Here is a 26155-nt window from a genome sequence, read left to right on the forward strand (position 1 = left end):
TCATGCGAGCCATCACACAGTGTTAGAGGTTTGCTCGAAAAACAGATCGTGTTTTCGTTTTTGGAGCTAGCGTCAATCCGGCGCTAGCTTAATGCTGTCACTAAATTAGTGTCGAATTCTGATGAGACGTAGTCGAAATGCCGATTCCATAACTAATATAGTTATAGATTTTGTGCCCTTTATTGTGCAAAGGTCGTTTTAAACAATTTTCTCCTAAGTGGACAAAAAATAGTTTTTTCCTAATTTTTCTCCACTAAAGAGAAATATAGCATAGTGATTGTTTTGTATTATCAAATCAATTATTAGAATAGCCACACCCGGTGTTATTTAAAAATAAGCAAGCTCGGTGGATAACATGGGTACTATAGGTAGTACCCCCCCCCCCCCTTGAAAACACTCGAAACTTTGGAACAAATCTTAAATTTGAAAGCGAATGGCGTAATAGGATTTTGTATACGAAACCGCGTTCTAAAATTGTATACTTTTTTGTCAAGAATACAGAAATAAATGTTCAAAATTTGTTTTTTACTGTCAAGATCACATGATTTCAAATAATTCTGATTAATAATCCCCCTAGCAGTAATAATGGAGAATGAAGTCTTCCTTAACATTATTTAGAGACTTCAGTAAAGTTATTAATAATGATATTTATGGTAGAAGACGAACTACTGCGGCTAGTATTTCGAACTATTGTGGTATGCCCCGTCCTCAATCTAAGTGTACTATCCACTACAACATATCATTATTGATGAATGATCTTCGTTTTTGAGATACACACTCTTCCCAGTTAGGCACTCCACTCCACATGAAGCTTATTACCTGTTTAGGATTTGTAGTCCAAATTTTAGGTTCACATACGCGACATCTGTTGATTGTAAGTTTACTAATTTTCTTAGGATTAAGTAGTCCAGTTATGATGCAAAGCTCCTTTTTGTTTAGTCTAAGCAACTCCGGGCTTTTTTCTCGTTGGATGAGATAAATTTATTTATTTGTCGTAATCCAGTTATGATGCTCTAATAGTGGTTTATAGCTGTGATTTTCCACATTTCCCAAGAATAGTGTATTTGGTAGTACGACTATAATAAAAAAAAATCGGAATCTCTAATAATTCAGGGTATGAGAGAATAGACATTTTCTCACAATTGTTGGGAAGAAGGAGGATTACGTATTGAACCGATCTTTTTGCTGATTCATGCTGAAAAGCCGTTTATTCAATCCACCCAACAATCTAAAAGATCGGTTCAAGATAACCACGAAGCAATGTCGAATTGTACAGGAAGTGCCCCCACCGTGGAAACACACTGTAATCAGTGTAATGAACCTGACACGGATCTGATGGTAAGCTGTTGTCACTGCGATTCGTGGTGGCATTTTACCTGTGTGGGTGTGAACGACAGCATTGATGCGACAGACCGACCGTTCACATGCCCAAACTGTCAGAGACCGTCGGAACAGATTCCGGTGATTGATGCACCCGGAAGCAAGGCTAACAGCGAAGCAGGAACGAGCGGAAGATGGAGCAAGAGAAGCAGAAAAAAGGAAGCAGAGTTTGAGCTGAGGCAATTGCAGCTACAGCAGGCGGTAATGAACGAGTCATTCCGTTTGAGAGAGGTGATTGATCTAGGTGGGGAAGGCGATGAAGACAACCGGAGTGTCGCCTCAGTGCAGAGTTCCTTCATCAAGGTACAGCAGTGGATGGACGCCCATTCGACGATGGTTGCCCCGACGGAGATGGCTCCAGCTATTGGTACGAGTAACGCGACGACCGCAACTGGAATACAAGCTAGGCAGGAAGGCATGCAGCAACCAACTAGCATTAACGAGGGTATTCTAGAAGCAGCGTTGGCAGGTATTTCGTTAGGGCAGTCAGGGTTTGAGCCAACGTTAGGGGGTATTATCGGTCGAGCCGAAAGCACAACAGCGCCAATAGTTGGTAGAGGTCAGGCTAACATTTTCTCGGTTACCTCCGCGCTCGCCGGGCCAAGCAAAGGCATCGCAAATGTAATCCCCAAGCAGCATGCTTTCCAAAACTATCCCTTTCCTCTCACCCAGCCTCCTCCAGCAGGCAATTCGTTTGTCATTCCGCGAGTTGGTAATCCGAATTTTGCAATCGCCGCGCAATCGACCGCAGTGAATAGAGATAGTGCAGGCCCGATTAGAGGTCCAGTGACAGTGGAACAATTACTGGGAGGAGAGTATTCCCAGTCGTACGCCGGCCAACCGTTACCGTCTGTGATCCCCACTGAGCAAAGGTTTTCGAGAAGGCAGACGGTGCCACCAGGAATCCAATTGGGACCGCAGGAGCAACCACGGTTTGCGGAGTTCCAGGCTGGTGCGCAGCAACCTCCGTTGCATGACGAGGAGGCGTATTGGGGACCGACACCGCGACAATTGGCGGCAAGACACGTGATGAACAAGGAGTTGCCAATCTTTTCTGGTAATCCGGAGGACTGGCCGCTATTCATTAGCTCGTACGTTAACTCTACTCAGACGTGCGGGTTTTCGAACGAGGAAAATTTGGCGAGGTTGTAACGGTGTTTGAAGAGGCACGCACTTGAATCGGTGCGGAGTTGACTGTTACTACCGGCGAGCGTCCCAAATGTTTTAGCTACGGTGGAGACACTTTATGGTAGACCGGAATTGTTGATCCATGCGTTGATGCAGAGGATCCGAGGGGTGCCTGCGCCAAAACAGGAAAGACTAGATACGCTAATCAGTTTCGGTATGGCGGCGCAGAATTTTTGTGATCATCTGGAAGCCGGGAGGCATGAAGCGCATCTCAACAATCCGATGCTACTGTTCGAGTTGGTAGAGAAGCTTCCAGCACATATGAAACTGGACTGGTCGCTATACAAGCAGCGCTGCGGGGAAGTGAACCTGCGTTCTTTCTCGCAGTATATGCAGACGCTGGTACGAGCGGCATCCGACATGACCGTGAACTACGATCCTAGGCCGCAACCTGTACAGCAGCAGCGAATAGTGAAGGAAAAGAACGGAAAGGACAAAAACTTCTGCGGAACTCACTCAATGGAGGATTCTTCTTTGATGGCGACGACCAAAGAAGCAGCTGGCGTTACGACGCTCTCATCAAGCTCAGCGTGTTTCATTTGCAAAAACCCGGGGCATCGGGTAAAAGACTGCTCAGAGTTCGACAAGAAAACGGTCGATGAACGCTGGGAGACAATACAGAAACTCGGCTTGTGTCGGCTCTGTCTTGGAGCACACGGAAGGCGCCCCTGCAAGAATCGCAAGCAATGCGATATCGACGGATGTCAACGGCGACACCACCCCTTGCTGCACTCCAAACGGGACATAAATGAAGCCCAGCAGGTCAGGGAAAACAGAAAGATGCCAGGAAATTGCTGTAAGAAGTTTGGGAACGACGTAAATTCGGCGAAGAATGGGTCCAGGCAAGAATCGAGTGAAGCTAGGCTAAGTAGTTCCAAAGCTGTCACCAACCATCATTTCGCTGGGAAGACTACGCTTTTTCGTATTATTCCAGTGACTTTGTATGGGAACAATCGATCTGTGTCCGTGTACGCTTTCTTGGACGACGGCTCGGAGAGAACGCTGATTGACGAAGAGTTGGTAAATGACCTTGGGGTTGTAGGAGATCCGCAACCATTGTGCTTGCAGTGGACGGCGAACGTGAAGAGGTCAGAAGCTAATTCTCAACGGGTCGCATTGGAAAGAGCAGGACGGTCAGGGGCATCCAAACATTCTTTGTCGGACGTGCGCACTGTAAGCAAGCTGGACTTACCACGACATTCCTTGCGGTACGCGGAACTCGCAGAAACATTTCCGTACCTAAAGGGCCTACCCATCGATGATTACGATCAAGCGGTACCTCGCATCCTCATCGGAAACGACAACGCTCACGTTACATCGACACTCAAGCTACGAGATGGCCGACCGGGAGAGCCGATAGCAGCAAAATCACGTTTAGGATGGACGGTTTACGGATCCAACCAGGACAAGTCAGGGGATATCGTTCATAGTTTCCACATATGCGAGTGCCAGGAGGCCGAGAAGACCCTACATGAGCTCGTGGAGAAGTTTTTCTCAGTCGAGAGTCTGGGTATAATGGAAGTCGCCCATCCTGAGTCCGCGGAAACTCAACGAGCAAATCGGATCCTGATGGAAACTACTAAGCGGGTTGGACAGCGATTCGAAACTGGGCTTCTCTGGAAGTACGATAGCTTCGAGTTCCCGGACAGCTACCAGATGGCGGTTCGACGACTGCAGTGTTTGGAAAGGCGTATGCAGAAGGATTTACTCATCGGCGAAAGTGTGAGGAGACAGCTTTCTGAGTATCAAGCGAAAGGGTACATACACAAAGCGACCCGGAAGGAGCTCGATGATTCAGATCCACGGCGTACGTGGTACTTACCTTTAGGAGTGGTCATCAATCCCAAGAAGCCGTCCAAGGTTCGTATCTTCTGCGATGCAGCGGCCAAAGTGGATGGAGTCGCACTCAACACGATGCTGTTGAAAGTGCCGGATCTGCTAAATACGTTGCTCAATGTTCTATACGGATTCCGGGAGAAACGGGTCGCTCTGTGCGCGGATTTGAAGGAGATGTTTCACCAGATTCAGATTCGACGAGAAGATCGACATGCGCAACGACTGCTTTGGCGAGATGATCCAACACAAGCCCCCGATGTGTATTTGATGGACGTCGCAACGTTTGGTGCAACGTGTTCACCGTGTTCGGCACAATTCGTGAAGAATTTGAACGCTAAGGAGCATTCAAGACAGTATCCAGTTGCAGCCGACGCAATTATCCGGAAGCACTACGTGGATGACTACTTGGACAGCCCTGACGACGTTGACGAAGCGGTGAAGCTGGCACATGAAGTCAAACTGGTCCACTCTCTCGGCGAATTCCATCTGCGGAACTGGCTTTCAAATTCCACCGAGGTTCTCGCACGGGTCGGGGAGAGAGACCCAGTCACAGAAAAGTGTCTCCAGCTGCACAAGAACAGCTCAACCGAACGCGTGCTCGGGATGTACTGGAAGCCGGTCGACGATGTCTTCACGTTTACAACGACGCTAGCGGTGGGTGCGGAGCATCCAACTTAGCGCCAGGCACAGCGAGTAGTGATGAGCCCATTCGATCCGGCAGGATTGTTGTGTTTTTTTCTCATACACGGCAAGGTACTAATCCAGGAGCTGTGGAGGGCGAAGACGACATGGGATCAACTGATTCCGGAGGAGTTACTTGGGAAGTGGATGCGGTGGCGAGTTTATTCAAACAACTGGACCAGATTAGCATTCCGCGTTGCTACTTTCCGCAACGTTCGGTGAAAGATATCTTGTCGCTGCAACTGCATATCTACGTGGATGCTAGCGAAGAAGCTTATGCGTGTGTCGCTTACTTTCGGGCGGTATTTCCGGATGGGATTTCTGTTGCGTTAGTCGGTGGGAAATCCAAGGTAGCTCCACTGAAGGCAAACTCCATCCCACGGTTGGAGTTGATGGCAGCGGTAATCGGAGTACGCTTGATGAAGACCGTCCTCACTGGGCACTCGCTGGTAGTCGAGAAGACAGTGTTATGGTGTGACTCTAAGACGGTGCTGGCATGGATAAGTTCAGATCATCGAAGATATCGCCAGTTCGTTGCTTGCCGAGTGGGTGAGATTTTGTCCAAGTCGGAGGCGAAGCAATGGCGTTGGATATCATCGAGAAAGAACATCGCCGACGATTCGACAAAGTGGGGAAAAGGGCCATGTTTGTCCTCAGGCGGCCGTTGGTTCCGTGGTGACAAGGATTTATATTTGCCAGAAGATCAATGGACCGTAGATGCAGATTCAGTCGGCGCGACGACCGATGAAGAGCTGAGGTCGTGTTTGGTGCACAAGGAGGTTATCGTACCACCACAACTTGTGAGGTGGAGCGATTCTCGAAACTGACGCATTTGTATCGATCGGTAGCACATGTTCATCGCTACGTACAAAATCTACGGCGATCGGTAAAACGAGAGACTCGACTGGACGGACCACTCACTCAAGAGGAATTAGCAACGGCCGAAACCACAATCTTTCGTTTGGTGCAGTGTGAGCAGTATCCGGACGAAGTGGCGACATTGTCAGCAATGCGGGACAAGCAGCCGGGACAACAGGCGCGGCTGGAGAAAACCAGCAAAATATACAAACTGTCTCCGTACTTGCACGAAGCAGGTGTTATTCGTTCTGATGGAAGGATATCTGCTGCGACCGTCGCCGCGTTTGACACTAAGTCTCCAGTAATATTGCCGAAGGCCCATCCAGTGACTAGACTGCTGGTTGAATGGTACCACCAACGATTTCTTCACGCCAATGGCGAGACTGTCGTGAACGAAGTGAGACAGCGTTTCCACATATCGCAGCTGCGCCCGTTCGTGCGTAAGGTGGCTAAAGAGTGCGCCTTGTGTAAAGTCAAGAAGCCAGGTCTGGCGACACCACGAATGGCTCCACTCCCGGCGGCCAGGTTGCAGGCGTACGTACGTCCATTTTCCTACGTAGGCGTCGACTATTTCGGGCCGATCGGCGTGCGGGTGAACCGAAATATTGCAAAACGATGGGTAGCTCTGTTCACGTGTATGACCACACGAGCAATTCATCTCGAAGTCGCTCACACACTTTCAACGGAATCTTGCAAGATGGCGATCAGGCGTTTCATCGGACGCAGAGGAGCACCTGTGGAGATCCGCAGCGACAGGGGCACAAATTTCGTGGGATCGAGCAACGAACTTAAGCAGGAGATGGGCAAAATCGAGCGCCAGCTTGCCGAAACGTTCACCAACGCGAACACGAAATGGGTGTTTAACCCACCTGGATCACCTCACATGGGTGGCGCCTGGGAGCGTCTAGTGCGGCCGGTGAAAACCGCTCTTGCTGCAATGGAGTCTTCTCGAACGCCGAGTGTGGTCAATTCGAGACCGCTAACATATATTCCTCTGGAGACGGCGCAACAGGAGGCTCTAACACCGAACCACTTTCTTCTAATGAGCTCGAGCGGTGTAACGCAGACTCCGAAGCGGCTTACGGATCCAAGACAAGCCTGCAGGAACGACTGGAATATATGCCGTACAATGGTAGATCAGTTTTGGCGCCGGTGGGTGCGGGAATATCTTCCTACCATCGCACGTCGTACCAAGTGGTTTGAGGAGACGAAACCGATCGAGGTAGGAGATTCGGTGATCATCGTGGAGGAGAAGATACGCAACGGATGGATTCGAGGACGTGTAGCCAAGGTCGTGGTGGGCCGAGATGGGCGAGTTCGCGATGCCGTGGTGCAGACTCCCGACGGAATGGTGCATCAACCTGTAGCAAGGCTGGCGCGGATCGACATAGAAAAGGTGGGGCTTCAGCTGGGAACAGCAGAAGGTAAAGCTGAACCGGAGATAGCTGACCAGCCTTACGGGTTGGGGAGTGTTACGGTATGTCCCGCTGATCCCTTCAACCAACTCCACGGTCGACCACCTGTCGGTGAAGGACAATTTTGATGTTGTGAGGACCATTTGAAATGGAAGGATAGGAAAAGGGAAGAAGGACCGTTTGAAATGGAAGGATAGAAAAAAAGGAAAACAGGATCGTTTGAAATGGTAGGATAGAAAAAGATAGAAAAAATATTGTTGAAATTTGTTAGATGTTGAAAATATAGAACATTGAATTGGTGAACATCACAAGCAAAAATTTAAATCCCGTGATAGTAGCACAAGAATACTGTCGGTCAGAACGGACGGTGTCGGATTGTTCAAGTTAAGTTTTAAACGGGATAGTATTCTACCTGCACAATTGATGGAAAGAAGAAGGATTACGTATTGAACCGATCTTTTAGCTGATTCATGCTGAAAAGCCGTTTATTCAATCCACCCAACAACGTGTTCCGGGCAAACAAGCTACGTGTTCTAGTGAATGATCTCGGCCAGGCAAACGCGATTGCTTGCTGTGAGCGCTTTACGCGGGAATTTAGGGCGTAGGTGCCTGCTATGGTCGTGGAAATCGATGGGGTAGTGTCCGAACCGGGCCTGAAATGCGAATAACTGCTAGAGCACGGGATTGGCTGCTTTAAGGACCCCTCACTTCAACAGATTATGATCTTGGAATGCAAACAGTTGTATACCGCAAACACCGAGGGAGGTAAGACTACCTACTCTCTATCAGGCTCGCTTCGGGTGACATTCGCCGGGTCCTCTCTTCCCAACTACATCCTCCTTGACAAGGTTCGCCTACCTGTTCGCCTGTTTGTACCGCGGGTTATAAGCTGCAGCAATTACAGCTGGGCCACACAGCCACATATTGTGGAAATAAGAAACGATGCGGCAAATACGAAGGAGAGCATGAGGATGACTCTTGCGGCAAAGAAACTGAAAAGTGAATTTGCTGCGGAGGCCCTTCGCATGCTCTTAAATCATGCCCTGCGTACAAACAGCGCAGGGATAAAATTAAACGCTCCCTTAATGAACGCTCGAGGCGCTCTTATGCAGAAATGCTAAAGAATGCTTCGCCATCTGTCCTGTCTGAAAATCCCTTTGCTGGTTTGGCTCGCTTTGTCGACCCTCAAGAGGGAACATCTCTCGTTAACCCGGGGGAGTCCAGGAAGAGGAGAACTCTAGCCTCCCCTAGACTACCTCGTAAGAGTCCCAAGATGTCCTCCTCTGAGAGTGCCATTGATTGCACAGATCCTCGGGACCATGCTGTGCGCAGCATGGTCCCGCATGTTCTTATCTGTCAAGCGGTAATTCAATTGACGCGCCCTTCTCGCACAAACCATCAGGCATTGCCTTAACATGTATTGGAAATTGCATTATTCAAATGGCTGGATCTTATCATTGGCAGGAGACTTTCTGTCCCTTCGGATTACGCATAAATTACTCTGTTTATGGATCCACTTCTTTTAGGCCCTTCATAAAGCGATAATGTAAATGTCGTTTGATAACATGATTTTATCTCTACCGTTAAAAGCATTTGCAGCCACCGCACTGATGGTGGATTTCTATATCATCATCATCTTCATCAGCACGAGGTCATTCAGTACCTTTATATATCACGAACTGGATACACACCATGCTTAGCAACCGACATCTGTGCTCATCGTTGAGTCAAGTAGAGATAGGGAAACTGAATGTCAGCGGGTGTCTTCAAGATGGTGTGCTGTTATGGAACCTTGTCTCCGATGGCTTGTTGAGGAAACTTGATGTGCTTGGATTTCCGATGTATGGTATCGCCGATAACACGGTGCGTTGAATGTACTTGTAAAGTGGTCTGTTAAAGGTTGTAGATACCTCATCTAATACAAAACAAAACCACGATTGATCAATGTAATATACCCCCAAAATCTTGATTTATAGCAAAAAAAACATCTTTCTGGATTATCAGTACGAAATAAATTTTTAAGCGGTAATTTTTCAGCAGATTTTAAATACTCTTAGTGTTTTTGAAAGAGGAAGAAATGGCTTTTTCAACGGTATGCTATGTTATGTACTTTTGTTAAATATACTATACGGTTTTGGGACAACAATATGAAACCTATTATTTTGCGATTTTTTCATTAAAAAATTGAGAATGGCTATACATTTTTATTAGGAAGAATCTTTGTTTAAATAGACATTTAGGGAGAACATTTGATTCCGCATCCAACGACCTATTTAAGATCAAAATTGGTTGAAAATTGCAGAGCTATAATATTTTTTCAAATTAGAAACTTGATCAGTCACAGTCTCATATAAAATTTTCAAAAAATTGATATTTTTTCTCGATTACGTTTATACTTAAAAGTATGGGTGTGAACCTTGAGCTTGAAATTGGAAAAAATAACGGAAGATATAATTATAGCATCTTATATATACCTCACTAACCCCTTAAGAGTTCATGCAAGCAAGTTTCTAATTTAGAAAAAAAATTAATAACACTGCCATTCTCCAATCGATTTTGATGATAAATTGGTCATTGGTTGCGAAATTGAATGCTCTCTCTAAAATTTTATTAAAAATACGACGCTTCTTTAGAAGAACTTTCCATAATTTTCATGGAAAAATCGCAAAATTATGGTTGATTTCATATTGTTGACCCAAAACCGCAAAGTATCTTTGACAAAAGAACATAACATAGCAAACCGTAGGAAAGGTCATTTCTTCTTCTTTCCAGAACACTCCAAAAAATAAAATCTGTTGAAAAATGCCGCGTAAAAATTTTTTAAATGCCGAAAGTCCCGAAAAATAGTTTTTTTTGCCATAAATCAAGATTTTGAGGGTATACAGCTTTTTTCAAACATGGTCTTGTGTTGATTTTTATGAGATCTTGAACCTACACTAGGACACTTGAAAAGTCCAAAATCACTGCAGCACCGTGTAATGAACGGGCCGATGAGTCCACTTTGGTCCTGTTGGTCCTAAGCCCACTTTGCCAATTTCAACAAGTTGGAGAAAGGAAAAAATATCCGGTCTTGGACTTCAACCGAGCACTTTAATTATTGGCGCAATATACGAACTTGTCGTCGAACAAAAGCTTTTCTGGAAAAAGCGTGCCCGGTGATTTCGACAAACCACTTTTCACAGCTACGCAGTGGCATGCTGATCAGGTCTTTAACCGGTCACTGCAAACTCAATTATCACATGGCTACTATTCAGTGCGCTGAGTCATTTTTATGTGATCTTTGTGATTCCGGATTTTCATAACATCTGATGTCCAACTGCCAGTAGCAACGCAATTGCGACTTCGAATTTTCAGCTGCTTATGTAAATAGAGGAAGCTGTGTTTGGGCGACTGAAAATTAGTAACACGTTAAAGTGTGCCTAATTTACCAGATGTTTGTATTTGTGCTGTACTTTTTTCCCATTCTACTTCCTCCATCATCCTTCTCCTCTCTTTCCGATAACGATGTTCCATGACCCATGATGAAAAGACACGGTAAGCCGCCAAAATTCGACTACATACGGAGAACGAGCCATTTGACCCAATACAGTCTGATTCCTGACTCACGGATATCTCATCTCTTGAGATGGAAAAAGGCTTAGACTTATCAGAAACAAGTTGTATGTTGTGTACATGAATTTTTAGAAATCGAATATATATTTTTAACACTAAATATCTATAAAATGCACTAAATTTTCTGATTAGCAATATAATTTGCGTGTGGCACAATTATGCCACCAGTTTTTTTCTGTTTTTATCATTATAACTTATTTTAATTCACAATTATGTGACCGCACTCTTGAACCGGTATCCCCAGAATCAAAGCTTTGATCAACAACAAAAATCTGTAACAGCCCATGGAAGCGTTTTATCGTTCGTTTAAAACAAAGTTTATGCTAATCGATTCAGCTACCTCTGAGAAAATTGTGTGAATTTAAATGACACATACCCATTACACATTTTCCAATTTCGACAAACTGTGTTGATTAATAGCTTTTCAAAGTAATTGCATATCCTTTCTACATAGGCAAAAAATATCGTACCTCCTCCCACACGTGCACAATTAAATGCGGCTTGTGTGAGAAATTTAATACCTAATAATCGAACTTTAACTACAGAACTGAACGACCAAGACCACCGAGGCGTGAATTCACACGCCAGAGGGCCCCTATATCCTCCACAGATCTCAAGCAGGTTCCGAAGCGAAAGTTGTTCAATCTGTTAACTGGCCATACCAAATTGTCTATTGCAATTCGTCGCCCCACGGCACTTTAGGGAATAAATCCGTGCCCATACTAACAACCAACAGCTGTTTACGATACGGCAATATGCGAACAAACGAACCGTTGCGAACGAAACGTTAGGGGAGGCAAAGTCCAAATTTCCGCCACAAAGTCTAGGAAAGCTGAAGCTTCCTACTATACCTATAGGATCGGCGATTGTGTCTTCCATCTACGCACACACACGGGGTGACGAGACGCGTGGGGACGGAACTCCATCAGAATGATTTATGATCGTGCAAACATCAACGCCTAACCTCACCACAAAAGAATTTGGGCATGAGTCATCTTTTCACACTCGGGACCCGGCAAGGCGACCGTGAATGGTACGCGCTCGCTCCGGTGACCCATAGCGATGCCATAAATGTTTATGATTGGATCGATGGTTGAATCAGCTCACATGCAGGCTATTCTGAACCACCCGTCAACCATAGCGAAACTAATAGGTAATAGCTAGAGTTACAGTTAGAGTTAGTAAAACAGGTTGGTTTCTAAAAATAGACCTCAACGTTTGCGATAAGGGTAAATTTGAACAATTTGCAATGAACAGCAATAATCCACAAATTTGCAGTAGTGTCGCTATGAGCCGTTTCGGCGGCCATAAGTTCGCCGCGTGCAGATAACCATAATGGTAAAAATAATACTGCTAATAATAATATTAATTACCTGTCCAACCTATCGGGTTAAATTTGGTCGAAAACCGCACCTGCATTCGAGCTTCTCACTTGTTACACGAAACCGCAATGAGTGCCATTACTTAAGCCAAATCTTATGGACACACGTGGCTTAAGTGTCCTAATAATTCAACATAACGATTCGTAAATTACGCAATATTTAAGATCATACAATTTCGGTGGAATTTAAATCAATTAAATCATCAAACCGAACCAAAGCAGGCGGCGGGGGCTCGCTGGAAAAGTAAAAGCAATTTTCCAATAAGTGGAAATGCCGGCTCTCAAATACCCGGCTTACAGGCATGCATCATTTGTCGGGCGTGTGATCGCTTTGAGCAGACTGCGATATTTTGGGATTTGAAGCGAGAAAGAGCAATTGAAAAATGAAGGCAAGCTGCACAGGTCGCAAATAAGCATGCTATACCACTGACTGGATAAGGCGATGATCACGCGGTGCGGTAGTAAAATTACAATTGCCCCGACGACGGAGCCCACGAGATGCGGAAGAAGCGATACGTGTATTTAGCGCCACCATAAAGTTACACAAATCTAGGTTACTAAGAAGGTTCCGTAATAGTTGCGTCAATTTTGGCTCTTGAAAAGGAACGATCGAACTGTGACATCACATGTCATATGTCTTCGGTTGTGAAATAGGTTATGTTTGGAGACGTTGCGATACCTTCGATACTAGTACGGAATCGATACTTCTGTTTACGATACTCGATTTTTTGGTATCGATACTTCAATCATTCGGAGTTCTGCTCGGAGTTCTGAACGATTTTGAAATGATTTCCGGGTCAAATACAATTACCTTTGCAGACTCAGCTGTTGCGAAAACGGTTGCTGCATTTGAGTTGGTAAAAAACTACAAGGAGCAGCCCTATGGGGTTGCACGAACTGTAGACGTAGGACAATACTACTTAATGTAAAATATTTATTTTCTTAGTACATTTAGAGTAATAATAAATCAAATATATTTCTTACGTATAGTTTAAGCACAACCAATCAACATCGAATGTTACATATTGAACCAAACCTTCTTGGTTATCAGGTCATTTCATTTGTAGTTGATGATCGAATCTGATTAAACTTGTTTGAGAAGAACTGAAGAAAGAGGACAGAAAAGTGTGGTAAAAACCCTGGACAGGTGAAGAAAAATCAAATTTTAGACAATATACTCACTTTTCATGTACAGACCAAAAATGTAGCGAATGCAGTGGTCTGAATCATATATCGAAATTAAAAATTAACAAGAATCGAAAACAATTTTATATATGGACTTAGATGCGTTTTTGCGGTTTTTCGAGTGGCAGTGTATTCATTCATAAATAAGCTTTGTAGTTTGTACCTTTTAGCAGAATCAAAATAGGATAGTCTGAGTGGAAATGAATTGATCGAACGTAAATAATAAACTTTCATTGTGCTTTCCATCGATCCGCGTAAATTTGTTGCTAAGATCGTTTTCGTCTTTGCGCAACGAAAGCACAGATTGCTATCATGCAGATTACGCCTGCGACCGCTAACAAACAGGAATGCCACATTGAAATCTGCGTTTCGGTCAAAATATCTTTTTACCATCTGTGATAACTGAAATAGGAAAAAAATCTGTGGTACATTTCCGAAAAATGTGTGAAAAATCACAATATTTCCAATAATCTGTGAAATTTTCATTAAAATGCCAAAAATCTGCCATCTGTGAAAAAGAATCTGTGATCAAAAATTGTGAAAAAATAACACTCGAATTTCCCCATTCGTCTCAAACATTAAACCCAAGCGCACAAAGCAAAATGAGTCAACGCTGAAGATGATGGGTAGAGCGAAAGAGACAACTAGTACCACGACACTATGTTAACCGTGTTTGCAAATGGAGCTCGAATGTACTAATGATTTTGTGTACGAATAATTGTATTCGATTTTGTGTACGAATAATTGTATTCGAGATTGCCCATAAAAGTGTGCTGAAAACGAGCACAACAAAAAAGAAACAAGCGTATGTACGGCACTGGATAGCGTTCCTCCACAGCCAGTGAAACAGACTTCTGACTCAGCTACACTGGCTGCGGAAACACACAGCGCAGTGATCTGCTCCGCCTGCCGTTCAACAGGCAACTGAGTTTGTTCGGCCAAATCCGTTGTTTAAATAGTCGATGATAACGTCACTCATAGAAGCGCAGCGCGCTAGGTACACAAATCTGTCGTGCCGGACTTGGGAAGCGCCATCTTCTGTGTGTAAATGCGCTATATTTTGACTAGGTTGCGCATTATTTTAATCTTTAATGCCATGATATCAAAATCATTGGGTTTATCTATTAGAATCGATTGTTAGAAGTATTTCGGGGCGATATGCGCAAAAAATTTGAAAATTTATCGTGAGATGGCTGAATTATATGCGTTTAAAATCGGACCACTTTTCGTTACATACCATTTTTGTAGAGTTTGCAAAGTGCACCCCCATCGAAAATAAAGACGTAGTCCTACGTCAAAATTTGGAGTACTGATCGCATTTGATGCTAACATTACCCATCGGCAATGACTGGGCAGTGCGTAAGCCTCTTGTACCTGAAGGCATAAAATAGACCCCACTTGCGGTCCTTAGCTTCCTGCCCAGTAACTCCTAGCCCTGGCCTCCTCGTGGCGTCGACTGGGATACGAGTAACCTTAGTGAAGATCGGGTAACCAACCCCGGTGGGAACTTTGGTCGTATGCTGGCAGTTAAAGGGGGTTACCCTTCTTCGGAAGGTATAAACCTGTCCTGGTGCCCAGGTGGGACCTTAAGCAGTCCTGGCACGATGGCCCACCGGCGAGACAGGTGGTTGACGTAGGCCCTATAAGCCGCCCCTTAAAAAACCCACATAACGAACAATACAGAAGAGAATACGACCCAGAACAATCGGCAACGACCCAGGCGACGAATTAAGGATCACGATTGGAAACTCGGAACATGGAACTGCAGATCGCTCGGCTTCGCAGGATGTGACAGGATAATCTACGACGAGCTACACCCCCGCAACTTCGATATCGTGGCGCTGCAGGAACTTTGCTGGACGGGACAGAAGGTGTGGAAAAGCGGGCATCGAGCGGCTACCTTCTACCAGAGCTGTGGTACAACCAACGAGCTGGGAACCGGCTTCATAGTGCTGGGCAAGATGCGCCAACGTGTGATCGGGTGGCAGCCGATCAACGCAAGGATGTGCAAGTTGAGGATCAAAGGCCGTTTCTTCAACTACAGCATCATCAACGTGCACTGCCCACACGAAGGGAGACCCGACGACGAGAAAGAAGCGTTCTACATGCAGCTGGAGCAGACATACGACGGTTGCCCTCTGCGAGACGTGAAAATTGTCATCGGCGACATGAACGCACAGGTAGGAAGGGAGGCAATGTACAGACCGGTGATCGGGCCTAACAGCCTGCATCCCGTATCAAATGACAACGGCCAACGATGTGTGAACTTCGCAGCCTCCCGTGGAGTGGTAATCCGAAGCACCTTCTTCCCTTGCAAAGATATCCACAAAGTCACCTGGAGATCACCGGACCAAGTAACAAAAAATCAAATCGACCACGTTCTAATCGACGGTAGATTCTTCTCGGACATCACAAACGTCCGCACTTATTGCAGTGCGAATATAGATTCGGACCACTACTTGGTTGCAGTATGCTTGCGCTCAAAACTTTCGACAGTGCATAGCTCTCGTCGAAGCCGAACGCCGTGGCTAAACATCGAGCGGCTACAAGATGGCAGAGTGGCTCAAGAATACGCGCAGCAGTTGGAAGTGGCACTACCAACGGAAGAGCAGCTAGGCGCAGTTGCCCTTGAAGATGGCTGGAGAGATATCCGATCCGCCATAGGTAGCACCGCAGCCACTGCACTAGGTACGGTGGGCCCTGACCGAAGAAGCGACTGGTACGACGGCGAATGCGAGCAGTTAGTCGAAGAGAAGAATGCAGCATGGGCGAGAATGCTGCAACACCGCACGAGGGCGAACGAGGCGCGATATAAACAGGCACGGAACAGGCAGAACTCGGTTTTCCGGACCAAAAAGCGCCAGCAGGAAGACCGAGATCGCGAAGCGATGGAGCAGCTGTACCGCGCTAAAGACACACGGAAATTCTACGAGAAGTTGAACCGCTCGCGCAGGGGCCACGTACCACAGGCCGACATGTGCAGAGATACAAACGGGAATCTTCTCACGGACCAGTGTGAGGTGATCCAGAGGTGGCGGCAGCACTACGAAGAACACCTGAACGGCGATGCAGCAGACGACGAGGATGGCACGGTAACGCACCTGGGAGCACGCGCGGAAGACATTACACTACCGGCTCCGGATCTCCAAGAAATCCAGGATGAGATCAGCCGGCTCAAAAATAATAAAGCCGCTGGGGTTGACCAAATACCAAGCGAGCTACTAAAACACGGAGGCGAGCCACTGGCTGAAGCGCTGCACTGGGCGATTACCAAGATTTGGGAGGAGGAGATTTTACCGGAGGAGTGGATGGAAGGTGTCGTGTGTCCTATCTACAAAAAGGGCGACAAGCTGGATTGCTGTAATTACCGAGCAATCACCCTGCTGAACGCCGCCTACAAGGTACTCTCCAAAATACTATGCCGTCGACTATCACCAATTGCAAGAGAGTTCGTGGGGCAGTACCAGGCGGGTTTCATGAGCGAACGATCTACCACGGACCAGGTGTTCGCTCTTCGTCAAGTACTGCAGAAATGCCGCGAGTACAATGTGCCCACACATCATTTGTTCATCGACTTCAAAGCCGCATACGACACTAGCGATCGAGATCAGCTATGGCAGATTATGCCCGAGTACGGATTCCCGGATAAACTGACGCGTTTAGTGAAGGCGACGATGGGTCGGGTGATGTGCGTAGTACGTGTCTCAGGGACGCTCTCGAGTCCCTTCGAATCACGCAGGGGGTTACGGCAAGGTGATGGTCTCTCGTGTCTGTTATTCAACATCGCGCTGGAAGGTGTAATAAGAAGAGCAGGGATCGACACGAGTGGTACGATTTTCACAAAGTCCGTTCAGCTACTTGGCTTCGCCGATGACGTTGATATTATTGCACGAAACTTTGAGAAGATGGAGGAAGCCTACATCAGACTGAAAAGAGAAGCCAAGCGCGTCGGACTTGCCATCAACACGCCAAAGACAAAGTTCATGATAGGAAGAGGTTCACGAGAAGAAAATGAGAACCGGCCGTTTCGAGTTTGCATCGGTGGCGACGAAATCGAGGTGGTTGAAGAGTTCGTGTACTTGGGCTCACTGGTGACCGCCGACAATGATACCAGCAGAGAGATTCGTAGACGCATCGTGGCAGGAAATCGTGCTTACTTTGGCCTCCGCAAGACACTTCGGTCGAACAGAGTTCGCCGTCGTACGAAGTTGACTATCTACAAGACGCTGATTAGACCGGTAGTTCTCTACGGGCACGAGACCTGGACCATGCTCGTGGAGGACCAACGCGCACTTGGTGTCTTCGAACGGAAAGTGCTGCGTACCATCTACCGTGGAGTGCAGATGGAAGACGGCACATGGAGACGGCGAATGAACCATGAGTTGCATCAGCTGTTGGGGGAGCCGCCCATATGTCATACCGCGAAAATCGGACGACTACGGTAGGCCGGGCACGTAGCCAGAATGTCGGACAATAGCCCGGTGAAAACGGTTCTCAATTGCAATCCGACCGGTACAAGAAAACGTGGCGCGCAGCGAGCCCGATGGATCGACCAGGTGGAAGACGATTTGCGGACCCTTCGCAGACTGCGTGGCTGGCGACGCGCGGCCATGGACCGAGTGGAATGGAGGAATCTTTTGTGTACGGCACAGGCCACTTCGGCCTTAATCTGTTAATAAATAAAATAAATAAATAAATTACCCATTATTATGCAGTCCATGAGACTTTCTGATCAGCTAATTATTTATTGTTTATCTCTTCTGACGTTACTGACAGAATCGTCGACTGGATCCTGGTTGCTGGGACTACAGAATTTCATGGGTAAAGGATTGCTCTGCCGTTATAAGCATATTTGTCCCATCTTCTATGGGGTTTTCTTATATACATGGGACAATTATGCGTAGAACGGCAGTGCTATAGATAGCCGTTTCAAACGAAAGAAGCCGTCGAAATTCGCTTCGAAGTACCTGATTTGGCAGGCCATATGCACTTGTGGAAAACATAGTGAACCATTCGTTGACCAAAAGCTCCATGAACTATTTTATGTTTTATGTCCAGCTTTTGCCGCTAAAAAGGCAGATCGAGCTAAAACAGTTCTTTTAGTCTAATTTGGTTCATTCCACTATTCCAAAACCGTACAAGGGTGAAATACAAATTAGTGATGGGCATTTTGAAAAATGATATCGATTTTGCTAGATCGATCTTTTTAATTCGAAAAAATCGATGTTGTCAAACATCGAATCGGGAAAAATCGATGAAAAAATCGATTTTACGCAGTAAAAAGATCGATTGTGGAAAAAATCGAGCGGATTGGAGGAATAGGAATTTTGAAAGAAAAATCGATTTCACCAAATCGATTTTATTGAATCAACAAAATGGATTTTGTCAAACATCGAACTGAAAAAATCGGATGCAAAATATCGATTCTTCAAGCTGAAAAAATCGATTTTGAAAAAAATCGCATGGACATCACCCATTCCAAATACAGATAATTCGGTGGTTTTTGTGCCATAAAGCCACCAAACTGTCCTAACTCCATCCAATCGAAACCCATTGGCCATGATTAGGCGCGAACTTCGAAGAACCAATTTTTATAAAGTTCAAAAACTCAAAACATGAAAAAATGTTAAGTTCAGCTAGAACAAAAATTCGTGTCAATAATTTTAAGCTGAAGAATGCAAAAAAATGGAGGGAACGTGCAATGACCCGCCTTCTAAAAATTTAAGACATTTTGGGTGGTATCCAAATATCAAAAGCAAATAATTTGTTTTCAAAGTCGCCCCGAAAACAATATTTTGATAACATAATTATATTAAGACGATTGTGTGAAAATTGTAGAATAGAACTCGAAGTGTTTTACGAGATTTTTTAATTATAACAAGCCTATCACTGAGCGATTAGTGTAAAATTGCCTTGTTTAAAGTTCAAGCATTACCTTCGATAAAGGCACTTAACATTTAAAACCGTTGCTGGTATATGAAATAGCATGCTTTGCAGTACAAAACACCAAAAAATTGCAAATGCGAAATTCTTTTATATCTTGTAAAGTTTACTCAAGAAATAATTTATTTTTAGTAAAAAGTATATATATAACTTTCTAACTAGAGAAGCTAGTGGTTCGGTATATTAAGACAAATTGTTCTCCTTCAAAATATCTGAAAGTATTTCCAAAGTGATCTTAATGAAAAATCAAAACTGCGAAAGTTATATAAAGAAAACCAGTTTTTAAGAAACACCTTTTTGGTAAATTTCTTGTAAAAAGAATAGTACAAGACATAGAGTTCCAGTGTCTTCGACAAAGTTTTTTAAAATTTTCTGGAAGACCAAGAAAAAGTTATTTTCAGATTTTGAAAAGAATAGAACCACCGTACCGACTATTTAAAATAATAGAAAAGTATTGTAAAATGCAATACTTTACATTGAAAACGAATCTATAATTTTTATATTGTCCACTAGGGCATTGTAAAAAAAAATTATGACTCTCATATTATGACAAATGTCAATATAAGCTCAGATGTCAAATTTCACATCATTTAGACAATTCTAGACCCCGCCCACCTCGCTGGAAATTTTTGAAATTGGTGCTATGGGAAAATATGAAGGAAAAATATATTTAATGCTATAACTTTTGAAGATCAGTCAGAAAATTACAATTAATTCCTCTTTTCAAAGGAAATAACCTTAGTATTTGAATGGAGATATTTCTGTTTTTTCGATGGGTACTGGGTCATTTTGTACCCAACATCTCCTATTTTTAATATTTTTTTTTGCTCCGTGATTCAAATCATACATATTTTGCAGTTTTCCTAATGCGAAAAAAATTCTGAAATCAAATGGAATCATTTGGCCTTTCTTCGAATACGAGAAGTTGGGGTTATAGGGTCTTTCGTCATTCATATCAAATTTTATCATTTTCTAGAGCATATATCTCTATTACTCTTCACTCAATTTTAATAAAGTGTACCTTGTTGAACGTTGAAAATCCTTGGGTTCAAAATAAAAATAGATTGATGTAGAATGAAAAGTATGATAGAGAGAGTTTTACATGTCTTCAGCAGACTTTTTTCAAAATTCGTCGTTCTACAACTTTGCTGAAGGTTGAATGGTTAAAAAGTTATTTTTTTGATCTTGGCAAATTAGAACCACCCTAACTGTTGTTTTAACAAAAAGTAGGGGCTCATAAACTACGAAAACTTCTCTAAAGACTTAATAAAAGTAAGTTGTTTAGTTTTAGAAAAATTTCAAAATTTCTGCTAAATTTGCATTCTGGACTGTGGAATGGTATCGTTCACGTCATCAATATCACGTTCTATAGGCTGTCTCTGTTCACTACCACTAACGATTTTGACGCATGCTAGGACGCTGTTTAGAGGATCTTTGGTCAACAAGGTTTAAAGGTTCTGTTTTATGGGTACTTTCAACAGAAAATCCTATTTTTAAGTGTCACTATACTGCCGTTATAAGCTTAACTGTCCCATGTTCTATGGGATTCCCTATATACATGGGACAATTATGCGTAGAACGGTAGTATAAGTTTATTTTGTCCTTTTAGTTTAGTTTATTTTATCCTTTTAATGCAGTTTCTGTAACATGAAATATAAATTTAATTTACGGATTGAAAACAAAGTCTGCGTCTGACAATTATTCGTTGAGTAAAGTTTATGATTTTAGAAACTAAAATACTATTTAAGAAATTTTGAGCTTACAATGCAAAAAGCAAATATTTTTGAAACGGCTCCTAGTTGAAATGTTCGACCCATTTTGATTACTTTTTGTATGAAGTCACACCGTGGTAGTTGATGTTAAGCAGGCCCGTGCGCAAGGAGGGGAGGGGTTGGGGGTTCAACAGGGACTCTAGAGTGTCCCTGATACTCGAACAACGCACATCACCCGATCCATCATCGCTGCCATAGCTGATCTCGATCGATTGTGTCATAAACCGATTTGAAATCGATGAACAAATGATGTGTTGGCACGTTGTATTCGCCGCACTTCTGCAGAACTTGCCGAATCGCGAATATTTGGTCCGTGGTGACGCGGGAACCCATGAATCCCGCTTGGCAGTGCCTCACGAACTCCCTTGAAAATCGTGACAATCGGCGGCAAAGAATTTGGGAGAGGACCTTGTAGGCGGTGCTAAGGTTTGTGATCGCGCGGTAGTTGCAGCAATCCAATCTTTCACCCTTTTGTAAAATGGGCTAACGACACCCTCCATCCACTACTCCGGAAGAATCTCCTCCTCCCAAATTTTAGCGATTACCCAGTGCAGCGCTCTAGCCAGTGTTTCACCACCGTCTTTTAATAGCTTAATAGGCAGCTTTGTTGTTTTTCAGCCGCCGATCTCCTCCTTGACATCTTAGAGATCAGGGGTCAGCAACCTATCGTTTTCTGCGCGTGTCACAAGATCCGTTGCCATACCGCCTTCGTCCTCAGCTACTTCACCGTTGATGTGCTCGTCATAGTACTGCTTCCGCCTCTCAATCATCTCACACTAGAAGGTTGCCGTCTAAGTCCCGTCACATATAGGCTTGCGGAACGTAGCCTTAGCGCGAACTGTTCAGCTTCTCGTAGAACTTCCGTGTGTCGTTTACGCGGTACAGTTGTTCCATCGCTTCGCGATCTCGTTCCTCCTGTTGGCGCTTCTTTCTCCGGAGGACCGAGGTTTGCATGCTACGTGCTTGTTTGTATCGCTCCACATTGTGTCTCGTTCCGTGCTGCAGCATCCTCGCCCGTGCTGCATTCTTCTCCTCTATTAACTGCTTACATTCGTCATCGACTGGTTCGTTTCCTCGATTCGGAATCGCTGTACCTAGTGCCGCTATAGCAGTACTTCCTGTGGCGGAACGGATCTCCTTCCAGCCATCTTTAAGAGTAGCTGCGCCCAGCTGTTCTTCCGTGGGTAGTGCTGCTTGGGCTTGGGCAACCCCGGCGTCCCGAGGTTGCGCGATGTTGGGCCTTGGCGTCCGACTACGATTAGTATTGTACACGGTCGAGAGTTTTGAGCGCATGCATACTGCATCTAGGTAATGGCCCGAATCTATATTCGCACTGCAGTAGGTACGAACGTTGGTGATATCAGAGAAGAATCGCCCGTTGATTAGAACGTGATCGTTTCAATTTACGGTGCGTTGGTCAGGTGATCTCCAGGTGGCTTTGTGGATATCTTTGCGGGGGAAGAAGGTATTCCGGACTACCATGTCACGGAAGGCTGCTTCCAACTTATACATCCTTGCGTTGATCGACTTCAAAGTTGCGTGGTTGGAGTTCGTCGTAGATTAACTTGTCGAAAGCTGGAAAGCAGAGTGACCTGCAGTTCTATGTTCTGAGCTTCCAATCGTAGTCCTTATTTCGTCGCGTAGGTCTTTGCCGATTATTCCGATTCGTATTTTCTTCTGCATTGTTCGTAACAGTTAGTTTTCCAGGGCGGCTTGTTGGGCTTTCCTCAACCCCCTGTCTCGCCGGAGGACCATCGTGTCAGCTCTGTTTAGAGTCCAACGCTGACACGTGGACGATACATCAGCCGCCTCTAACATGGAGAACAGACGCTGTTTTAAGCCGCCCCTAACATGGGGAACAGACGCTCGGATGGACTCACCCTCCGAAAAGAGGAGGCCCCCTTCCCTGTCAGCATACGACCATGGTCTCACTGGGGTTGGTACCGCGGACAAGCAGGCACTATTTTCAATGTCCAGACCACGCATAATAAAGGTAAGAAGGGTTGATGCGTGGCACTCTACAAACCTATAGGGTAAGCTCACTTTGTAATATTTTTTATTTTTTCCATATAAAAATCAACGAAAAAAATTTGTTGTGGTTCTTTTTTCGTAAAATTTTGTAATTGCTGGTAAAAAATGTTAAAATCTTCAACTTTGAAACGAATGAGTATTTTTACTTACAGTCTTCGACAATATTATGTGGTTTTAATGCCTCCACCCACATTTATTTGGAACATGGTTTGCATGAAAAGTCACAGTGGAAAAAAACGCTTTATAAATCGATAACTTTAAGTCCTACAAGTTCAAGTTGTTCAACAAAATTCTTCATTACGAGCATTTCTAAAACTTTGTCGAAGACACCAGCTTTCTACCTCGTCAGCATAAAAAGTTAATCAGGTTGTGGGGAATATTCTTACACACAATTCGGCCAAAGATACCCTGTGTATATATTCGATGTTTTGGCCTCTAGTGAATTAAGTTTGGTTCACAAAAGACTAAATCCAGGCCTCTGAAAAAATCTTCAAAGTTTGAGGGTTTCTGTACGTTTCTTTTAAAACAAATGTTAAAAAATCAAACCCCCCCCTTGAGAATTTTCTCCGCGCGGGTCTGATGTAAAGTATTGTCGTACCGTCTTTTCGTGACGATCATCACTGGGTACAAGAACGGCGACAGAGATGCACAACAAAGAGAAGTGGGATCGACTTCATTTAAGATTTGACAGAACTACTACACAGATGTTCTCAACGACGTTCGATTGATTAAATTGCAACATGCCTGACCAATAACTAGGGCCTTCGAGAACCGCGTCGGGCCCCAAGGCTTGTATTACTGCCGGGCCCTTCTAAGCCCTCTAGTTTAGCATGAGTTTTTACCTCTTCAGCCATGGGAAACTCGTGAGTCCATGGTTTCGATTAGTCTCCCGTTGACTGATATTGCTACATCCACAGATAGTGTGCCAGACAGGTGAATTTCGACAGAAGCTTATTCCGTTGTATCCAAATCGGGTAAAATACGAGATTTTCAATTTGTGGGATATACATAACGATTAATTGTCTAACGTAGGAGCCGGTTTTGATATGCTGTAAGAATATGTAGGACCCGACAACAATAGTAATACGCAGTAATCAGACGCAGATTAAACAACTGTGAGTACGGCGGGCAACCGAGTTGACTGAACTGAACTGATTTGATTTCGTTATTTCGCACATTATAATTGGGTTCTTATAGACATCACACGCATCTTTGGCGAGGCCCAAACCGTTCTATCTCAACACAATGCATTTTTAAAGGAAACATTCCTTGAACGTGCTATGAAAATACAAAAATTATCCATTTTAATCACCGATTAATTAAGGTCAGTCTACCTTCTCATCTCGCCGAGAGTAGAAGCTAAAAATCGTTCCGCTATAGATACACGGCAAAAACGACTGCAGACCAAATGTGTTGCTATTGATTTTTGGAAATGTTCTGTAAGACCAGCTACCCGAGAAGTGAAACCATTACTTAACGTGCAGATTATACTCAATCCGGGAGAAGTTACTGCCCTGCAAATGCACCGTTTCAAGCATTAAGAAGCACAGTCTTTTGTTTCGTGGACCAACGTAAGCACACTAACGAAAGCTGCCATGTTAACAACATCATCTCCGTATATATAGGGAAGAGCTCTAGAGAGATGCGCTTACATGAATTTTCTTCACACACTCCTGACATCGTGATTAACAAACTTATGTCAAGATACGGAGAAATGGCTTCCATAACAGCAGAAACTTCGCCTTTTCCTGGTTGTCCCTAACGATGTTCTTGTGGTGAGAATGCTTCCGTACAAACCAACTCCTTCATACGTAACCATTTTATGCATATTAACCGAAAATGGGACGTTTCATCAGACACACATGGTAGATTACTATACGCGACTTCTGCAAAAAGGCACTGCACCACGTAAAATATTGTGCAAAAGAAAATAAAAAAAATATAATACTATACTACTATAATCGTAAACAGCACATCTTTATCTTATGCTAAACAACAAACGGCTACAAAACCAATATCTAAGGATCTGACAGGAACAAATATTCACACAACAAGAATCGCGAGGACGAATGCGTTTGTCCGTGCACTCACATTTCTTTTTGACGCTCTATTGCTTCCTTCGAAAATACTTTGAATTGGCTTCTCAATATAGTGTATTCCGTCGATTCAAGTAATAAAACTCGTTTTTTAACTTGTACACAAAGTAGACTCCCTTAAGAAAGTTTGTTTTAACAACCTCTCATCGGGCCTGCTTACTGCCTGACTCTCTGCACTGGAATTATAAACCAAAATGCTTAAACCAAGCTACGCACGCCAGAAGTAATTTCAAATACCTTTTCAAAACAGCTTCTGGCTGAAAGGAGGGCACGTGCCCCCTGTGCCCCTTCTTGGATCCGCCGTTGCATATTATACCGTGAAAAGATAAGGTCGGATGCTATCTTGTCACAAAAACTTGGAGAGCAAACAATCATACATCATATGCTTGCTTTTCTTTTGCTGATAGAAGTAAATCTGTTTCTATTCACGAATGCGAAAATTTCAACCTCTGGTAGTTAGTCATTGATAGATCAAGGGAAATTCTTCGTCTTGGTAACAGATATCCACAAAAATTCAACGCAGTTAACCACTAAATTTCCATCTAGACTCGTCATCAAATTTTTCGCAAAATCAATCAAAAATCGATCGTGAAAAAAACTTTCATTTTCAACGCAAACCTTACGACCACTCACAATCGCACCATTGTCCAATCGCCCCAACCAGCCGGATCGACGAGTGAACCCCGCAGGGATTGTTCCATTGATTCGTTCATTCATGTGGTGATGATGATGGTGATGATGATGATGCTACGGTAAAGTTTGTTGATGATGTTACTC

The 26155-nt window shown here is 44.2% G+C and overlaps 3 protein-coding genes across 4 annotated transcripts in view; all 3 read left to right on the plus strand.

Moving 5' to 3' along the window:
- The window catches only part of LOC131679058 (uncharacterized), a 61466-nt gene that overhangs the window by 2127 nt on the left and 33184 nt on the right, over positions 1 to 26155 (plus strand). The gene's annotated exons all lie outside the window — the stretch shown is intronic.
- Positions 2725 to 5082, plus strand: LOC131679637 (uncharacterized). The gene has a single exon (XM_058960368.1). The coding sequence runs from the start codon at positions 2725 to 2727 to the stop codon at positions 5080 to 5082; it is 2358 nt and encodes a 785-aa protein (XP_058816351.1).
- On the plus strand, positions 5193 to 7486 carry LOC131679639 (uncharacterized). The gene is made up of 2 exons (XM_058960369.1): positions 5193 to 5885; positions 6056 to 7486. Exons 1-2 carry the CDS (start codon positions 5193 to 5195, stop codon positions 7484 to 7486), a joined length of 2124 nt encoding a protein of 707 aa, XP_058816352.1.

Source organism: Topomyia yanbarensis, chromosome 2 (genome assembly GCF_030247195.1).
Source record: "Topomyia yanbarensis strain Yona2022 chromosome 2, ASM3024719v1, whole genome shotgun sequence".
Lineage (NCBI taxonomy): Eukaryota > Metazoa > Arthropoda > Insecta > Diptera > Culicidae > Topomyia > Topomyia yanbarensis.

What these genes read in the sequence shown, in the direction of transcription:
- LOC131679637 (XM_058960368.1), top strand. Translation starts at nt 2,725, where the DNA reads ATGGCGGCGCAGAATTTTTGTGATCATCTGGAAGCCGGGAGGCATGAA.
- LOC131679639 (XM_058960369.1), top strand. Translation starts at nt 5,193, where the DNA reads ATGGGATCAACTGATTCCGGAGGAGTTACTTGGGAAGTGGATGCGGTG. An exon ending in TTATCGTACCACCACAACTT is followed by an intron (nt 5,886 to 6,055) that starts GTGAGGTGGAGC and finishes CGTTTGGTGCAG; the next exon opens with TGTGAGCAGTATCCGGACGA.